The 21,609-nt window shown below is 40.3% G+C and overlaps 1 protein-coding gene across 1 annotated transcript in view; it reads right to left on the minus strand.

Annotated features, from left to right (window-relative positions):
* Positions 1-21,609, minus strand: part of LOC124605709 (nucleoporin Nup188) — a 271,799-nt gene that overhangs the window by 225,836 nt on the left and 24,354 nt on the right. Inside the window, exon 3 of the mRNA XM_047137581.1 lies at positions 10,994-11,212. Within this exon, the coding sequence (XP_046993537.1) occupies positions 10,994-11,212 (219 nt within the window). The remainder of the gene's footprint in view (positions 1-10,993; positions 11,213-21,609) is intronic.

The raw sequence follows: 21,609 nt of genomic DNA on the forward strand, positions 1-21,609 counted from the left end.
AAGATCAGCGAGATGGTCATGGATGGGCAAGACCAAGGCATGGTAGGAAAAACACCAATCAACAGCCTGAAGATCACTCATTGAGTCTATACATAACAAAACGCAGTCGAGTTGGGACTATTTAGTAAAGGTAAGAGCCATCAGTGTAAAAAAAACAACAGCATCCTGAAACTTCCATTAAATTTGGCGGAAAAAACAATGGAACACCATCAGGGGAACAGAATCTTTCAGACCTCGGTGGAGATCTATCTGAATCCGGGAACGAGGAACTAACCAAGGGTTGAATTGCGGGAGGGGGGGGGGGGGGGGAGTGAACCTGGGAGACAGGACAAAGAAGGAAGCTGAAAATCACGGTAAAGGGATGCAACCAGTAAACCTGCCTGAGGGCAGGAATCAGGTGGGCGATGTCCTTGCCTGGGAACAGGATAGAACAGGAAGAATGACTGGAGGAGGAATGGAAAGTGATTGCATAAGAAACCAGAAGCTGGGACTGCTGAACAGAAAGGGGGGAGGTGGGGGGTGGGGGGATCCCAGCTTAAACCAGGAGACTATCAACAGGGCTAGTAGGGAAGACACCAGTGGCCAAACAGATACCACGATGGTGGACCGGGTCCAGGAGGCACAGTGTGGGAGGAGCAGTCGAACCATAAACTTGATAACCATAATCCAAGCAAGACAGCACTAAAGACCGATAAAGGCAGAGAAGAGTGGAACAATCCACACCCCAAGAGGTGTGGGCAAGGAAGCGAAGGACATTGAGTTTACGGATGCATACTACCTTCAGAAGTCTGGTATGAGGCAGCCAAGTGAGCTTGTTGTCGAAAAGATGACCCAGGAAACGAAACTGTGGGACCACAGTTAATAGTTGTGCATTTAGGTAGAGTTCCGGTTCGAGGTGGACCATAATACGGCGACACCCAGGTAATCGTTATGCATCGAGGTAGAGTTCTGGACCGAGGTGGACTGGAGTACGGTGACAGAAGTGGACCAGTGGACCACCCACAATTTTAAAGGAGAGAATTGAAACCCATATGAGACGGTCCATGCAGAGGCATGCACCCTGGAGCTGCCGCTCTGCAGAGGCCACTGAAGAGGAACTAACCCAAATGCAGAAATCATCCACATGCAGAGCAGGGGGTGACCAAAGGACAGATGGAGGCCACAAGTCCATCTATAGCAATGAGGAAAAGAAGTACACTCAGTACAGAACCCTGTGGGATGGCATTCTGTTGGGTCTGTGGAGACCGATGGAACAGGAACTGGTGGATAAAAACAGGGAGTGGGCCCCCAAAGACCCCACTCATGCAGTGTAAGTAAGATATGACGGCACCAAGCCGTGTCACAGGCCGTGCGAAGGTCAAAAAATACTGCAACCAAATGGCGGCGCTGGGAAAAAGCCTGCCAAACTGTGGATTCCAAGCAAAGTAAATGATTGATTGGAGACCGTCCCTCTCGGAAGCCACCCTGGTAAGGGGACAATAGATCCTGAGATTTGAGGACCCAATTGAGCTGACGGGCTACAACATTTGTCAGACTAATTGGCCGATAGCTTTCGATAAACGGGGGTTCTCACCATGCTTAAGGATGGGAACCATGATGCTATCCCTCCAGTGAGAAGGGAAGTCACTTGGAGTCAAATACGATTAATTACCCGGAGAAGATGTTGTTGTTGTGGAGCACTGATATGTTGAAGCAATTGGTTATGAATGGGGCCATATCATGAGAAGAAGAAAGTGCTCTGTTTTAACAGGCTTTGATGTGAAGGCATTTAAAAGTAATAAGATTGACAGCGGATGGGCACTTCTTAAGGTGTTGCAAAGCTCGCCGGCGATCACAGATGGTAATGGCAATGGCCATACTCCACCACGGACGGGACTTGCTGGTGGCGAAATGGTCCAGATGAGCAAGGGAAAGCAGGGTTAGCAGCACGAACAATCGCATCAGACACGTCATGTACGACATCATCAATACAACCTGACAAAGAGGGAGAAAAAATGACCTGTGCAGTATATAGAGGCCAATCGATGCGTTGGAAAGACCAACGAGGTAACCTGTCCATCGGGGAGCGAGGAGGTAGCGAGAGAATCAGTGGGAAATGGTCACTATTGTGTGTGGTGACCAGTGTAATGAAGGGAGGAGGGAAGGAGAAGAAAGAGAAAGATAGCATGACCGGCAGTGAAATGGCTAGGGGAGCCATCATTAAGAAGGCACAAGTCGTGGTCTGCAAGAAACTGGTCTATGAGAAGACTCTGACTAGATGGAAATGTACTGCCCCACAATGGATGATGAGCATTAAAATCCCCGAGGAGGAGGAAGGGAGGAGGAAGCTGCTGAAGAAGGGCAGTTAAGGCTGCAGGTGTAAGAGTCCTGACAGGAGAGAGATAAAGATTGCAAAATTTGCCCCTAGAGTCCAGGTGGACGCTAACAGTAACTGCTTCAAATGTAGTTTGAAGAGGAATCCATGTGCTAGCAATGTCCGTACGGACCAACATACAAACACCACCAGAGGCCTGCAGGGGGCCGACCCGATTTCGGAGGAAAGCACAGAACCCAAGGAGGGTTGGTGAGTGATGATCAGTAAAATGACATTCCTGTAGGACCACACAAGCTACAGAGTAAAACGAAATAAGGGATTTCAACTCCGGAAGGTGACAGTAACATCCATTAAAATTCCGTTGGATGACCACAGAACGATGATTCAAATGGGGGATGAACAGGCTAAAGCCAGTCATGCCGCCATGTCACCGTACATCAGTGACAAGGAGGGGGCAACATCCATGAACAGTAGGTCAGAGTCAGATTGCGAAGGTGGGGAGGGGACCTCTGATGACCCCAGAGGCTCATTGTCCCGGGACTTATGTGTCTTCTACTGTTTGAGATCGAGGAGGGCTGCACTACAAAAGTGAGCCAGCTGCAGCAAGATCTGGATCAGAAATAGAGTGGGCAACCTGGGGGCCCACAGACAGTGGTTCTCATGTGGCAGCAGACCTTTGGCCTGGAAAGGTCCGGGAAGGGGGGTCCCAGGAGGAGTGAACGTGACCGGCAGATGTCAAAGAAGTGGGACACTTCTCCGGCTGGGGAGGGGGAGCGGTGCCCGGAGGGGAGTGTGTGGGAATCGCATTGGAGGGTGTGGAAACCGCAGGCAGGGGGGAAGGGAGGGGTAAGGAAGGGGGAGGAAGGGGTGAAGATGTAACTAAAGCATAGCTAGACATCACTGACACAGGATGAAGACACGCATACTTCTTACGAGCCTCAGTGTAGGTTAGACGATCAAGGGACTTATACTACTGTATCTTCTTTTCCTTCTTATAAGCTGGGCAATCTGGTGAATGTGGAGAATGACTGCCATGACAATTAACACACACAGGAGGGGGAACACAGGGACTCCCCTCAAGGAGTGGATGTCCACAGTCATCCTCAGAGAGGGGTCTGCAAACAGTGGGAAGACATGTGTCCGAAACAGAAACACTTAAAACATCTCATAGGTGGTGGGATGTACGGCCTCACGTCACATTGATAAACCATAATCTTGACCTTCTCAGCAATTTTTTTATCTCAAACCATTCCTGAAATATGGCTATGTAAACTTTTCAAAAACCAGCCAAAAATGTGTGAACGGACTTTTTTTAAAACGTCCTAGGAGCTGCCCTAATTGAGCTAGAGAACTGGGAAAGGTGTCATTTTGCAGCATTTTGCATGCTCTTTCCAGGGATATACAACAAAACATAGCTTCTAATTAATAACATTTTTCAACATACTAATTAATATTTTGATTTAATTTTTTTACAAAAAGTACATAATTGAAAATTTTCAAAATATTTCCATAACTACTTCATACTATTGTAAATCACATGGCAAAATATAAATCTGGGATGATGATGGGTTCACTGTTAAAAAAAAAAATTATCCCGGACTCTTGTTTTTCACTAACAGCCCTAGTTTGACCAAATTGATCTTTAACAGACAGGAATTTCTTTAAAATATACTGAAAGGTAAGTAAAGAAAGTATTAGAAATATCAAAACATCACCTTATTAAACGAAAACTAATCAGCATATTTTATAATTAAGTTGATTGCTTATTTTAATTTCATACAACTTCACTAACAGTATATTAACCGATATAACAAAAACAAGAAATTGAGCATTTAACTACAAACTGAAATAAAGTATGAATAAGTACAAGTATTTACATAATAGTTCTGGTCCATGATGTTTGAAATGGAACTAGTAAACAAGTTAAATATGTAATGCTTGTTTTCTGAGTAACAGGTATCTGTACATAGCTAAATTTAACACAATAGGTACTAACAATAATTTTGAAAAAACTTTCTATAAAATATACATGAACACTAACCTGAGACAAAAATTAAGTTTTGAGTTGAAAGCAGTTTCCCAATAAATTGTCTTGGAACTTCACATATTACATTTTAATAAAGCCGACTAGGTTTGGTTTACATCGTTTTCATTAAGAATGTGTGTTCTCCCTGTCGGTAAATGGATTTACTTTTGTGAGAACATCCTCAACTGACACACATAGAACATCTGCATGTCCCGGATAGGAGAATGACTTATTTGGTCCACATGGACGAAGAAAAGTTATTTTCACTTCATCAAGTTCTTATTTTTTTTTTTTTTTTTTTTCTAAAATGTACCCAAGCCACCAGTTTCTGCCATATACAGTGGTGACAGCTTGATACATCTTATAACTTCAGTTTGTCTGGTGTTAGTTACTTCCCCCTCCCACCTCTGCATATCACCTGAAAAGTATCTAACTATTAACATTGGTATAATGTTGGGTATGAAACTGTGAAATTGCTGTGTTCCTTTGATTGTCAATGTCTCTTCAAGCCAGCTTTTTAATAATATTTGTGAAGCAGCATAGTCTTCTTGTGTGGAACATGCAAAATCAACATTTGTGATATTACCTACTGTCCACTGAAATAGATCTTGTCGGGTTTGGATCTGATTTTAGTATGGCCTTTGCAAACTGGAACGGGCTGCCAGTCTCTTAACTGAACCCCCTATCCATCACAAGGCCCTTTCCCATGAGCTGTGGCTGAAAAGTGCCACTCAGCTTTAATGTTGAAGTCTTCCTCGTGACAAAGGGTCTGGAATTTTTTTCTTATTTTTGTACTGAGCAGCAGAACCATCAGAATAGTAGTACATCTTTTTGGAAGCTTTTGAAATTTGTTAGATAAGAAATAAGCTTCTTCTGAAAGGTGTAAACCACAACTATAATGTGCTCCAGGCAATTTGAAACAGTGACAAAGTTCATATGCTCAGCTTTGTCTTCCTGTTTGTAATATATAACAAAAGGATCTGTTGTCTTGTCCAGTGGTAACTCTGAGCTTTATCCTGTAGAACTATACTATAATTTTACGAAAAATCACATATGACAAATTCAGATTCCATAAGGTTTTTTATTGAGGAGTTAAGGAATGTTCGTTGTTGCTTGGCAATGAAGTCATGCGGAATGAAAGTAGACATCTTACTACAAAATAAATGTATGAATTCTTCAGAAGTTTTCTGAACAATTTCCAGATTACAGCGGTCAACTGACATCCACTGTCGGAACTGAACTCGTTAAATTATGTTTTCATCAAGAGTTTTGTAAAATTTTACATATGACAGTTTCTCATAGGCAATATTCACAGTTTCCGATGTTGCAATCAACTGATGATGGGTTGCAAAGCATTTCTGCAATGCACTGCTTATCATTGTTTAAGCTGCTGTTTGGTACTGTATTTAGTTTGGCATTTTCTATCATTAATTTTATGGTCTGGTGAGTTGTGCACACAAATACAGTGTGTGTGCCACTCCAGCCAGCGAATACACAATGTTTAGGTCTCAACTCAGTAAATTTAGAGAAACCTATTTTTATGTAAGGAAACTTATCGTTAAAATGTTTGTAAGCTTCTTTAAGGTTACACAAAATAAGTCTTTTTGATATTTTTGTTTTACTTCCACTTGTATTTGTACTTGTCACACAATCTTTAATACCTGACATTGCCTGGCTAACTTCATCATTTTCATAAAATGAATGTACAGTTTTGACAGTTTCTGTTGGTAAACACTTCCCTGGTTTTGGTTTTGGCCCTTCCATGAATCCTCTCTCTTTCAAAATTTTCTTGGACTGCCGAACAATGTAATTAGGAGCATTAAATTCCCTCATTATTTTCCTGACACTCCACTTTTCAGGTAAACTTGTAAGAATGATTACTTTTTTTGCTCTATTTACAGAATTATTAAAGTTTGTTTTGAGATTTTGAAGAACAGATTCATCAGTATCTGATGAAGTTGCAGCAGCAACAAAAAGTTTGTGTCACTGATGAGATTTTTTTCACTTTTAGTTTGGTGTAATCCCTAGATGTTATTTTTTCCTTATCAATTGGGGACTCACCTAGTTCTTCAAGAGATGTGTTAAGTATTTGAACAACCACTGAAGTTGCAGTGAAGCCAGGGTCTTGGTCTGGGATGATTATTTCTGATCCAGAAGAATCTTCTTCAACATTTATCACTGATGGGCTCTGGTGTATTTTTCAATGTGGTTACATCTTTCCTACATTTATCACAAATCCTGCCACCACTAGGTATTTGTGGAAATAATTTGGGTATCCATGCTGTGACATTTCTCAGTTTTTTTCTGTCTCTAATAAAATGATTTGACTTCTTCAATGGATTACAACACTGCACTCTTACAGCACTGCACTTTTTAATTGGTTCCATATTGATACAAAAACCACTTATAAACTCTCCTGCAATTTCTAGATTTACTTGCAAATGAACTATTAAATATACTAGATACAAACTGGTCAACACAGGGGTAACAATTGATTTGCACTAAAACCGCAGTGCACAATAATGCTGTAGGCACATTAAGCCTTAGAAGGTAACAGTCTTATATCCTCTCAACAATGGCTCCTGTCTCTGGATGATTGTACGGACATCAAGCACTGTGCTTGTTTCAGCTTGTTCACAGCCTGCTGCACACATACACAGGAACACAAGCATGCTCAGCCTTCATACAGTAGCTAAAGTCTGTGCTAATGAAATGTGCATTTTTGGACCAGAAGTATTATATCAATAGTGTACTTACAAGTTTTTCACCCCTTACTTAAATCTTAGCTATAGGTCCCACACTCAACATTTTGATTTGCCAGTTAACAGACTATTAGTTTAAACTGTAAAAAACTAAAAAAATAAGCAATCAATTATAGAAAATGTTGTTTAGTTTTGTTTCAAGAAAGTGATATTTTGATATTTCCAGTACTTTTTTACTTACCTTTCAGTATATTTTAATGAAATTCCTGTTCGTTAACGGTCACTTTGGTCAAACTATGGCTGTTAGTGGAAAACAAGAGTCCAGAATAATTTTTTTTAACAATGAACCCATCATCATCCCACATTTATATTTTGCCATGTGATTTACAACAGTATAAAGTAGTTATGGAAATATTTTGAAAATTTTCAATTATATACTTTTTGTAAAAAAAATAAATCAAAATATTAATTAGTTTTTTGAAAAATGCTATTAATTACGAGGGCCGTTCAGAAAGTAACCTCCGGTTGATTTAAAAAAATACACCAAGTTAAATAAAAATATTTTAATACATACATCTTACAACTACATCTTTGCACTATTTTTCTACATAGTCTCCATAGCGATTGAGGCACTTATCGTATCTCTTCACAAGCTTTGAAATTCCTTCTGCATAAAAATCACCCGCTTGTGCCTGGAGCCAGCCTGTGACCGCATCTTTGAGCTCTTCATCGTCATCAAACCGCTGTGACCCGAGCCATTTCTTCAAATGCATGAAGAGGTGATAATCACTTGGCGCCAGGTCTGGGCTGTGAGGTGGATGGTTGATAACGTCCCACTTGAAGGACTCAAGAAGGGCCGTTGTTCTGCGAGCAGAGTGAGGACGGGCGTTATCGTGCAAAAAAACGATACCGGAAGTCAGCATACCACGGCGTTTGTTCTGTATAGCCCGTCGTAACTTTTTTATTGTTTCACAGTACACGTCTTGATTAATGGTCGTACCACGTTCCATGAATTCAACCAACAACACCCCTTTGGCATCCCAAAACACCGTTGCCATCAGTTTTCTGGCAGAAAAATCTTGCGAGGCTTTTCTTGGTTTGGTAGGCGAATTTGAATGTGCCCACATCTTTGATTGTTCTTTTGTCTCAGGGTTCACGTACTTAATCCAGGTTTCGTCACCGGTCACGATTCTGTTTAACAATGGTTCTCCTTCGTCCTCATAACGTGACAGAAAGTCTAATGCAGAGGCCATTCTTTGAGTTTTGTGGTGGTCGGTAAGAATTTTGGGCACCCATCAAGCACAGAACTTACGGTAACCCAATCTTGCTGTCACTATCTCGTACAAGAGAGTCTCAGAAATCTGTGGAAAACCAGTAGACAACTCCGACATTGAGAAACGTCGATTTTCACGAACTTTTGCATCAACTGTCTGAACGAGTTCGTCAGTCACCAATGATGGTCTACCACCCCTCTCTTCATCATGAACGTTTTCTTGTCCACTTTTAAATAAACGTACCCATTCACGGACAACTCCTTCACTCATAACTCTTGGTCCGCACACGGCACAAAGTTCACGATGAATAGCTGCTGCAGAATATCCTTTGGCTGTAAAAAAGCTTATGACAGCACGCACTTCACATTTGGCGGGGTTTTCTATTGCAGCACACATTTCAAACTGCCACAAAAACTAAACTAGCGCAGGTACGACGTTCACTCGGCCACGGCTTGATGCCGACTGACCTGTTGAGTGCGTGAACGCACAGATGGCGTCGCTACTCCCCCCACAACCCGCACTGTGACCAATCGGAGGTTACTTTCTGAACCGCCCTCGTAGAAGCTATGTTTTGTGGCATATTCCTGGAAAGAGCATGCAAAATGCTGCACAATGACACCTTTCCCAGCTCTCTAGCTCAATTAGGGCAGCTCCTAGGGCAATTTAAAAAAAGTCCATTCACACATTTTTGGCTAGTTTTTGAAAAGTTTACATGACCATATTTCAGGAATAGTTTGAGGTAAAAAATTGAAATTTGGTACTTCAGCACCCACTATAAATATACCAACTTTCAGCAAAATCTACGAGGGTGAGGTCAAATTTTTATTTAAAATATGTTGATTTGACATGGAATGACCTGATTGTCCTTCGGACCCTTCTGAACAAGCCGAACAAAGTGAACACCCCACCATCCTAGATTGTCCCTAAGTTCCTCATCAGTTTGAATGATGAGGTCCCTGTGAAAAATTACACCTTGAACCATATTCAAAGAGTGGTGGGGGGTAATGGACACAGGAATTGTGCCAAGATGGTCGCATGCACAAAGGGCTGCATACAGGGCAGCTGAAGCAGTTTTGATCAACAACGAACCTGACCGTGTGTTGCTCAGAGAGCCCACTTTGCCAAACTTGTCTTCAATGCGTTCCACAAAAAATAAAGGTTTGGTATTGGTCGAAGTAACCCCATCAGTCCTGGTGCAAACCAGATAGCGGGGGAAAGGTTTCACCCCTAGCCGACGAGCCGGACCCTCTTCCCAGGGGGTAACCATGGAAGGGAAGGCCGAAGGGTCAGGAGAAGCAGCACTAAAAGAATCAGTTCCATTCAAAGAGATGGCTGTAGAAGAACGGCTAGAGTTCTGGATCTGTATGCATTTCATTTGCATAGTGTCTGCCCTGATACCACCCACTCCAGTCACAGGCTCTCCCCACGGGCGCCACCCAGCCACAGCAAGGGCCGTCTGGCATGGCGGCCATTGCCAGGAGTTCCGATGCTCCAGGATGACAAGCAACCACTCCTAGGCTTACACGAGGTGGTCACAGCTCAGGTATCAGAAGTGTGATCCTTGTGTTTTCAGGGTCAACCAAAAGGGTGCACAGCAATCTCACCACACGGGTTGGCTACCATGCTGGCTATGTACCCTAGCATCAGACAACGACATGAAGGAAAAGATGGAAGGAACCAGGAGGGCACACGCCGGAGACACTAGGTAAGGTGCTCTTCCCCAAATGGCTCACACTATGGAATAGAAATTTAGTAATGGAGGTCAAACCCCAGAGAGGAACCAGAGGATGCCAGAAGGATGAGGTAACTACACAATAAAAACCAAATCGCAAAGCCAACATAACCAGGAGGATAGTGGGGCCAACATAAACAAGGACACCAAGAGAGGGAGAGGACAGGGTGGAGGGGAAGGAACAAGGGCAGGAAAGGAGGGAAAGGGAAAGGAAATACAGCTTGGGAAAGAAGGAAGGCTGCAATAGTTCGGGGCCCCATGCTCGCCACGCACGTACTCACTAAAGGACAGTGAACCCCCCGGGGGGGTTGGCTTCTGTTATCCTACAATACTGTACAACATGAAAACTCTGTATGCCCGGTTGCCTGCAGCTGTGCAAGTATTTGCTAAAAGGCATATTACTGTACACCTTGAGCTACATGTAAAAATAGTTAATTGCCAGAGCAATATTATGGCATATAGTCCTTTATTGTGGCATGTACTGTCTACATTTCCATAAAATGATGTGTGTGCCAAGTATGAAGTATTTATGATGTTCAAATTGGTGTGGACATCTGATGATAGCAGAAGTAGAGAGGGTATAAAATGTACGACAGCAGTATCCAACACTATCAAGAAATGTGGTTGTTTAAAGTGTTTGACAGCTACAATATGTACATATGACAATTTGTGTACTACAGAGATCCACATGACATCATCAACATTTCATATTTGACACACATCATTTGATATAGATGTACATAATATATGCCACTGATGATGGTCTTTGTACTCAAATTCTGGTCTGGCAATTAAATGGTTTTACATGCAGCTCACGGTGTACAGTAAGATGGCTTTTAAGAAATATATAATACTTATGTAACAAAACACATTACGTACACTACAAACTTGTAAGAAACTATCTAACTGAAAGAAGTCTGCAAATTACTGTGGTGTACCACTCACCTTAAATGGATGTTTATCATCATCGTGATGGATAAGAATATAGTTAATACATTTCAACAAAAATATTCTTTCACTTCTGTAAAATGTCCAAATATCATATATTAAGTTCTCAGTAAGATCATCATTTTCAACAAACTGTTGCAACCCAGTCACAGACCCATGGAACTCATGAAGTAAATAAATCGACAACAGATTCCATGCTTTCACAGCATCAAGATCCTATAATAAAGGTTTTACAGCATTACAAAATCATTGTACACAGAGGGTAACACACGTATAGTACACACCTGAACATTTAAGTTACAGACAAAAGGCACTTAGAGTGACATTTAGCAGCAAAGTATACTGAAACCAAAGTTAATTACAGCCAGCAGGAAATGGTCATAACAAATAGCTTCCTTCAACTACTGCACTACAGAAAATTTTGGTTGTAAACTGGAAACAAGTCACAATTAACCATACATATTTACAAATAACATACATGAATGTATTATTAATTGTTTTTAACTTTTATGTTCAAAGAAAGGTTTACTTAATTTACCTTTTCAATTTGTACTAAACACGTAAATGAATGAAGAAAACAAATATAACATAAAATACACTCTACCTTTACAATAACAACGCGCACGTGCGCCAAAACACAAACACACACACACACACACACACACACACACACACACACACACACCTATATGATGCCAGATGGACTTTTGTAAGCACGCAGGTGTGGTGTGTGTGCGTGTGCGTGTGTGTGTGTGTGTGTGTGTGTGTGTGTGTGTTCCTCTAGCTCATAAAAAGATAACTCCAAAATGTAGCAAGTTTCTTTTTCTGTGTTCCTATTGACAATTCAACAGTTCTGCTCTTCGGTGAGTGAAATCCTTTAATTCAAAATTATTTATATTTCACAAGAACATTCACACAACATTGTCAGGTAACTTAGATGTTCTTCAAATATCCTTGAAAAAATGACAATGTCATTCAGTTAGCAAAAGCATGTTGTCCAGTTAAAGCATCAAAGCATGTTGTCCAACATATGCTCACAGGTGGGAGCATTACATAGCCCAAAGTAGATAACTTTGAGGCCATCAGGAGTTATGAAGGCAACCTTTTTCCTAATCAGCTTCATCTACCTCAATTTGCCAGTAGCGTATCTGTATTTCTGTGGTTGAGAAACGGTTTGCCCCTTTCAAACAGTCAAGGATGTCCTCAATGAGCAACGATGGGTAGACATCTGTCTTTGTGATTTTGTTCAGTCATCAGTACATGATGCAGAAATGCCATATGGCATCCTTCTTCATAAGGACAAGAGAAGACCAAGGAAACTCTGAATGTTTAGTGATGTCATCTTGCAATATCCTCTCTACATCCTTCTAAATTAACCATTGTTCAGCCTGTGACATGCTATATGAGTTCTGGCTGATCCCCAGTGTTGATACAGTGTTTTACCATGGCCCACTTGGTCTGTCATTTCTCACTCCAGATCTAGAGGTGTCCAAGAATCAGCACAGAATGACTAACACTTGCTGTTCTTGTTCTTCTCCAGATTCTATTGGCAGTTCAATAGTAACTTCTCCCACTGCACTGTTTTTAGTGCTAGCGGAGGATGATTCTTCAGAGCTGCCAATCCTGGACTTTTTCAACTGTTCTTATGCACATACCCTCAGGGATTGGTTGTGGCTGCTCCTGACAATTAGTGATTCAAAGTTCTCCTTGACCACCTGCAATGCATATGATCAACAATGATATTGTTTTGTGAGCCTGAGTAGCTTTTCTCAAATGACAAAAGCTTCACAGTTTACCTGAGAATCTAGAATGGAACTCATCTGGTTGTTGATGATGGGATAACAATGTCTTCTTCAATGGCAAACAACCACCCAGAGCAATCCTTGTTATGGGTGCTTGTTGGAATAGCTTTGTCAATCTGCAGCTCTGACCTTCAACAACCTATGGCTGCTTGTGATGCCTACATAAAGTCTCATCCCAGAATAACACCATGACTACATTCTGTTAAAATGACAAATTCAAAGGGCTGTGTTCTGTCATTTACAGTTATTCTAGCAAAACATGTTCCTGTACCCTGGCTACATTTTCCCTTTAGCAACCTTCATCACAATCGCTTCTGCATCACGAAAAATAATTCTCTTTAGCTATCGATGAAAAGCATTCGACACTACATAAAATGAAGCCAGATTCAACTAGCACCAGGACAGGTTGGCTGTCAATAATGGCATCAATGAGACTTACTGACATCTTGATAATTGTTGTCCATTAAGGATTTTCATCTGTGGTGGTCTCACCTCCATAGACAAGAGCCTCACTTTTTTTCCACAATCTGGCAGCTAGATGACTGGTTGGTACCTCTTTATGGCAACGAAAAGCAGCTACGGTATGTTGGGAAGCACACTTGTCCATGGTATGGCAATGGGCTTCATCCCACTGGTTGATTATAATCGTCCCACTCGTTGACCATAATCATCTGCAATTGACTGGTACAAATGGGACTGTTGTGATGGTTGACATCTTGAGGCATAATATTTGTAGAACACTTATCTTCTATCTTTGCAGTAGTGCACAATGTCTCTCATCTACAAAGAAAACATGCCAGCTTGTTGTCCTCCATCCTCATGCTGGATTGTCCTTTGATGGCTGCAGCTTAAGTTCAAGATGCCCGAGTCCACTCTTCATGGGGCATTCAGCTGGTGGCAGAGATTGGTGCTAATGATCAATAAACCTCTTCTTCAACATTCTCCATTATCTCTTGATGTATGGGATCTATATTCATAGCTGCTATCTCTTATGTGCTCATTCTGACAACTCTGGCTGCGATAAAATGCTATAGCTCTTCTCTCACTATCAGGGTAATCTTCCACAATTGACATAGTAGCCACATTTGGGAATTGGAATCTCTTTCATTGGATTATTTTCTTTGGATTCTGTGACATTTAGATTCATAATGTTGCACTGAGCCAAAATATTCTGTATGTAAAATGGTGTCATTTCACCATGACAGTGGGCTCTCTTCTTCAACTGTTGTTCTGCTAAGTAGATTTACTGTTGATTGTCTCTAAATGTTTTCTTCACTTCGGCTTGGGATTTGTCTCAGCTATTGAGTTTCACTTTGTTGTTCTCAAACCACTGCTGGGCTGTGCTTTCCAAGTAATAATATACATTTGCTAAACATATCATGTCTCCCAAATTTTGTATTCGATGACTAAGTCAAATCCTTTCAACGATTTCATCAGGTCACGAGCAGTGACTCTGAAAATCACTGAAAAAACACTGCATCACGTGCAGTTGACTTACTGTTGACTTGAAATCCACAAGTCTCCTGAATATACGGACCTTTGGAATGATGTACTGCTTGTATTCCGGTTCCTGTCTGTAGAGGTGACAGCTTTTACATTGCCTTATTGAAGCCATGCTGATGTAGATGTTTTAAAATACCCTATGTCTCCATCAAACAACATAATCAAACTCAAGTCTAAATCAGAAAGCAAGGTTGTCAATAGAGTATAACACTTAGGACTGAAAGCATGTTTATTACTGACACCAACAGCACAGAACTAAACTCCTGGATGAAGAGTGCTGCTGTTTATACAAAAATAGAATATTCCAGAACATAGAAACTTTATGATCATGAGAAATTTCAAGAATCTTCCAGAAATGACAATCACTAAACAACAAATATTTGTTGGTGATACTAACCACTGTGTGCAGTACATAAAGTGATAACACTCACACCAATCAGCACCTGCTTTCTTTGGGATTCGTATTACAACATTCTTCTTTAAATCTGGATGTATTTCACCAGTCTCATGTACCTTGTATATCAAATGGAATAGTTTTGTCATCATGGGTTGACCTGTCCCCCACCCCACAGGAATTTAATAACCTTGAGGGAATGTCATCTACTCTAGGAGTCTTATTTTGCTTTAGGTCTTACAGTGTTTTGTTACATTCCTCTCACATTATCATATTTCCCATCTCATCTCCACCTAACTCCTCTTCCCTTTCCACCATATTCTCTTGCATATCTTCCTTGTGTACAGTCCTTCTATTGATCCCTCCCATCTTTTGGCTTTTGCTTCTGTGCTTAATACCAGTTTGCCATCTGAGCTCTCGATATTCACAGTCCTGTTTTTCTTTCTTTTTTTTTTCTCTCCAGAGGTTTCTTTATTTTCTTATAGATGACATCTCTCTTTTCTACCGTGCTAGATGCACTTCTAGAGCCTTGCATTTTGCCTCTAACCATTCCTGTTCTGCCCTTCTTGTCAATCTCAACGTTTTAGACCTGTGTTTTTTGCCCAACTCATTTGTAGCATTTTTAAGTTTTCTCCTTTCATCAAGCAAACTAAATATCTTGGGAGTTACACATGGAGTCATACTGAGCTTTGATTTTTTAGTCAATACGATTCTCTGCTATTTCACTATTTCCGCTCTTAAAGCTACCCATTCATCCTCTATTGTATTCCTATCCCCTGTTTCACTGAATCATTGTTTAAGGCTTGCATTGAAAGTCTCAAAAACCAGTGATTCGTTCAGTTTATCCATCTGATTTATTTAATATGTTTCTCCAATTTTTTTTCTTTCTTTTTTCTTCAGTTTTAATCTGCAATTCTTAAGCAATAAATTATGGTCTAGCTCTGAAATGTTTTTGAGTTTAAAATGTTGTTTCTAAACTCTTGTGCAGAAAGGTGTGCGATATACTGCTGCTTCCATTTTCCATAAACTGCCACTTGAATTCAAAAATCTTAGCAGTAATCCACGTGCTTTCAAATCAAAACTGAAGAGTTTCCTCATTGGTCACTCCTTCTATTCTGTTGAGGAGTTCCTTGAAATATTAAGCTGATTCCTGTTATATTGTTGATTGTGTTTATTTAAACTTATGGATTGACTTTTTTTGGGTTCATAAACATTTTATTTTTATCTGTCATTACATTTATGTTGTAATTTCATGTACTGGCATATTCCATGACCTTTGAGATTTGCTCCTCAATTTGTCCTACGGAATTTGATGTATAAATGAAATAAATAAGCCTCTGCCTTATTATTACATAATCTATTCGAAACCTTTAATTGTCTCTAGGTCTCTTTTGTGTTCATAACTTTCTTTCATGATACTTAAACTGAGTGCTTCAAATGATTTACATTCATAAGCACCAGGTAGTTTACCCTTTCATTCCTTTCACCAAGCCCATGCTCTCCAACTACTTTCCAAGTCTTCAAATATAAAACTGTCCCCGAAACTACTGAAAAGGTTGTTGCCCCTCTTCAGAAGCTATAAGTTACTCTGGCTTCACAACAGATACCCTTCTGATGTGGTTGCACCTATGATATATAGCTATCTGTGTAGTTGAAGCTCACAGGCCATCTCAGAATGACATGGCCATGATGCAATAGGGAATACCATCTTTGTAGTTGCGTTACAATATTAATGGGACACACAGCATGGACACATCTACATCTACATGAACACTCTGCAACTCACACTTAAGTGCCTGAACCACTTTCACACATTCTCTCTGCCGTTACATGCCTGAAGAGCATGCAGGAAAAACGAACTCGAAAATCTTTCTGTGTGAGTTCTTCCAATTTTTTTTAAATTTTATGATGATGATCTATTCTCCCTGTGCACATAGGCATCAACAAAGTATTGTTAAATTGAAACTTCATGAAAATATCTTTCCACAATGAGAAACACCTTTGTTTTAATTATTGCCACCCAAACTAACGTACCAGATCTGTGGTAATATCTCCTCTATTTATCTGCCCTTCTTTGAACTTTCCGGGTGCCCTCTGTCACTCCTACCTGTTAAGGACCCCATATTGCACAGCAATACTCTAGAAAAGGACGGATAATTATAGCACAGGTAGTCTCTTTAGGGGATTTGTTGCACCTTCAAAGTGTTCTGCCAATAAAACAAAGTCTTCCATTTGTCTTCCCCACAACATTATCTACGTGATCATCCTAATTTATGTTGTTATGTTTACGTTATTTTGTTCGTAATTTTTCATTATTTAGGGACAACTCCCAATTTTCGCACCATACAGATATCTTGTCTAAATTATTGCAATTAGTTTTTATCTTATGATACCATTGCTAGACTGTGAATAACAGCATCATCAGTAAGATGTCTGCTCAGATATTCTCCTAAATCATTTATACAGACTACAAACAGTAGAGGGATTATATCACTTCCTTGGGGAATGTCCGATATCACTTCTGTTTAACTCTATGACTTTCCACCAATTACTACAAACTGGGACCTTTCTGACAGGAGATCATGAATCCAGTCACACAAGTGAGACAATAACCCATAGGCATGCATTTAAATTAGAATCCACTTGTGAGTAACACTATCAAAATCCTTGTGGAAATGTAGAAATATGGAATGAATCTGAGATTCCCTTTTGATGGCACTCTTTACTGCATGAGAATAAAAAGAGCCAGTTGTGTTGTATATGAATGTTATTTTCTGAATCCATGCTAAGTGTGTGTCAACAGATTATTTTCTTCAAATATTTCTTTACTTTTGAACACCGTACAGGTTCCAAAATCCTACTGCAGATGGACAACAGAGTTACGAGTTAGTAATTCAATGGATTACGCCTATTCCCTTTCTCCAGTTTGGTGTGGCCTGTGCAACTTTCCAGTCTTCACATATGGATCTTCCATTGAGTGAGTGGTTGTATATGATGGCTAAATATGGAGCTCAGCATACTCTGAAAGGAATCTGATTGGCATACAATCTCAACCAGAAGACTTGCTTTTAGTAAGTAATTTACACTGCTTCGCTACACCTAAGATACCTATTTTTATGTTACTTGTGTTGGCAGCAGTTTTTAATTCAAATTCTGGAACATTCACATCACCTTCTTTGATGAAGGAATTTCAGAAAAATGTATTTGGTAACCCTGCTTTAACAGCACTGCCATCAGTAACGTTACCATCACTATTGCACAGTGGAGGTATCTTGCCACTGGTGTACTTTACCTACAACTAGAATCTTTTTGGATTCCCTGCCACATTTTGAGAGTGAGTTCCATTGTGGAAACCATTAAAAGTACCTCGCATTGAAGTCTAAGCTAAATTATGACCTTCCATAAAACTCCACCAATTAGGGAATTTTGCCTTATTTTAAATTTGGCATGTGTTTTTCATTGCTTCTGCAAAAGCGTTATGACCTTTCTTGTGTACCATGGTGAGTCAGTTCTTGTTAATTTTTTGGTACAAATTCTAACTATTTCTTTGAATTTAAGCCACATCTAGTCTACACTTACATAGATGGTTTGGAAGGAATGGAGACTGTCCCTCAGGAAGGTCATGTGAATTTTTATCTGCTTTTTTTATGGAAATATTTTGTGTTTATTTTTGGTGGTTTGAGTGTTATGGTATCCACCCTGGCTACAATGACCTTGTGGTCACAGTCCCTGTATCCACCCTAATACTCCCTGTAGGTTGAGTCAGGAGGAAGGGTATATGTTTTGAGGGATGATAGAATTAGTGATCCTGAACAAAAAACTTCATACAGACATGTGCCCCATTCTAAATGGTTCCCACGATAGAACACATTTAACATCACTTTTGCACATTTTTCTCAAATAACTCAAAACCATGCCCTCCAGACAAAACTTGTCACAGTACAAATTTAAGCTACAGTGTAAATATCCTACAAAACAGACCTTATTACTTTTTTCTCTCTAGGACTAATTGTGTGTGTGTGTGTGTGTGTGTGTGTGTGTGTGTGTGTGTGTGAAAACACTTAAATCTCACACGATGTATATGCACTGTAGCTTAGGTACTTCTTGCAAGCCAATTTGAGGCAGTTTTCCAACTTGACAGACCACAGATGCCCTATAGCAAATTGTTGGCCTCAACTTCCCCTAGACTACTGTGGTATGTTGTAAGGAACGATAACATTTGAATAATTTAGAAAATAAATAACAATGTACATTAAATGTGTTCTATCTCAGAAACCATTTGTAATAGGGCATATGTCCATATGAAGTTTTTTGTTCAGAATCACTAACACAATCACCCCTCAAAGTATGTCCCTGTTCTCCTAATTCACCCTGTATTTGCTCAGGATTGTTTCTGCTATAAGGCCAAAGAGGTTTTCGCAGTCATTTAAACTGTGAGTGGGCTCATGAACTAATTGTTCAAAATTATTTCCAGAGAAAGCATTAAGCACAATCTTTAACAATGTTTTACGCCTGGTTCCCAACACGCATTTTCGTCAACATATCAAATGTAGATTGAAATCACCACCAACTATAATTGTATGAGATCATACTCAAATTTTCTTCAAATCTTTCAGCAACTGTGTAATCTGAGTCAGGGGATCAGTATAAGGAATCAATTATCAATTTATTCCAGTTCTCAAGAATTACCTCTACCCATACTAACTAAATGTAACTGGATTGATAAAAAAAATCTACTCACCAAGTGGTGTCTGGAAAACACGCGTGAAGTTTACAAGCTTTAAGAGCCAGCGTCTCCTCCTCCTGGCAGAAGGGTTGAAGGGGAAGGAAGAGGAGTGACGAAATGACTGGTGAATTTTAGGAAAAGGGGTAGAGTTAGCAAAAGTCATCCAGAGCATCAGGTCAGGGAAGACTTACCGGATGTGAACTGGGATTCTGGGGAACTTTTCCGAATCTACCCCTTGTCCCGAATCTAACCAATCCTTTTCCTTCACCCCTCTTCTTTCCCCTTCAACCCTTCTGCCATAAGGAGGACACTGGCTCTGAAAGCTTGCGAACTTTAATATCTTTTATATGTGTGTTCTCCTGCTGCCACTTGGTGAGCAGATTTTTTACCTATCCAATTACATCATATTTTCACTACAAGATGAACTACTTCTACAAGGATAGGCTGAAACGTAGTGCACAGGTTTGTACAATATGACTTAATGACCTTGAGAAATGCTTCCCCCTCTATACACATGTACAGTTTGAATGTCTTGCATTGATCCACAGTATATTGAGTAGTGGAAGTACGGAGATGGGTTCTAGTGCTATGTTATCATGACTTAAACGGCATGCTGTTATTGAACTTTTAACTGTTGAAAAAGTGACTGCTAGTGATGAAGATGATGTTTGGTTTGTCGGGCGCTCAACTGCACGGTCATGAGTGCCCGTATCAAGTCCCAATTTTTACACAGTTCAATTATTTACACAGTCCAATGGATCCATTGTCATGAATGACGATGATGATGGTGATGATGATGATGATGATGATGATAATACAAACACCCAGTCCCCAGACAAAGAAAATCCACAACCCGGCCAGGAATCGAACACGGGACCCTGTGATCCACTGGCAGCAACACTAGCCACTAGACCACGAGCTGCAGACGACTGCTAGTGAGATTCGTCATCATTTAAGGGCTGTTTTTTGTGATGATGCTCTTGATAGGTCTACAGTAAATTGATGGATAATAACAATTCATGGTTGCGAGCCCAGAAAAGCCATAATTGTTGATGAAACATGTGGCAGACATCCAATCTTTGTCACAAGCGATGAACATCGCAAACTCATCGATGATTTGATTCCAAATGAGCAGCACATCACTCAAAAGCTAATCGCAAACCATATTGGAATATCCAAGGAATGTGTCAGCTTTATTATTAAATAATAATACTGTGAAATCTGTGCACGATGGGTACCACGGTGTCTCACAGATGAAACCAAGCAGTGCTGACAGGAATGCTGTGAGCAACTCTTGCAGTGCTACTGTAATGAAGGAGGCAACTTCCTTCTGAGTACTGCGATGGGGACTGAGTCATGGGTCCTTCATTACGACCCAGGAGAAAAAGAAAGAGTGCTGAATATTGACATCCGTCTTCTCTTAATTGTTTTTTTTTCCATGTTCTACAAGAAAGTGTGCCTTACTCTTCAGTCTATTCTCGTAACAGCAACAAACATACCACCATCAACTGTATCTAATCTATCCTTTCTGAACACTGTTAGGTCCTTTGTCATTGTTCTTAATGTAACAAAAGCAATAGGGATTAGATTATATTGAATACAGTTTGAGTCTATAGTCCCCCAACCATGTGCCATGAACCTTGCCAAGATGGGGTGTGTTAGTTGCCTCTGATACAGATAGCTGTACTGTAGGTGCAATAACAATTAAGGGGTATCTGTGGAGAAGCCAGATTAACCCATGGTTACCAATGAGAACAGCTACCTTTTTCAGTAATTGTATGCAAAACTTTGTGGATGACTGACTGATAGGGCCTTGTATCATTAGTCAACATGGCCTTGCTGTCCAGGTACTGCAGGCAGCTGACAGCAAGAGGAAACTATAGCTGATGGCATTCTCTTGAGTAAAATATTCCAGAGGTAAAATAGACCCCATTTAGTTCTTGGGTGATGACTACCTAGGATGGTGTAATCATCAGGAAAAATAAAAATGTCTTTCTAAAGGTCAGAGCATTAGATTCCTTTATCAGTAGGTAGGTTAGAGAATTTAAAAAGGGAAATATACAGGTTGAAGTTAGATATAGTGGGAATTAGTGAAGTGTGACGGCGTGAAGAACCACATTTCTAGTCAGGTTACTACAGGGTTATTGACACAAAATCAAATAGGAGTAATGCAAGAGTTGACTTAATA

Source organism: Schistocerca americana, chromosome 3 (assembly GCF_021461395.2).
Source record: "Schistocerca americana isolate TAMUIC-IGC-003095 chromosome 3, iqSchAmer2.1, whole genome shotgun sequence".
NCBI classification, from domain to species: domain Eukaryota; kingdom Metazoa; phylum Arthropoda; class Insecta; order Orthoptera; family Acrididae; genus Schistocerca; species Schistocerca americana.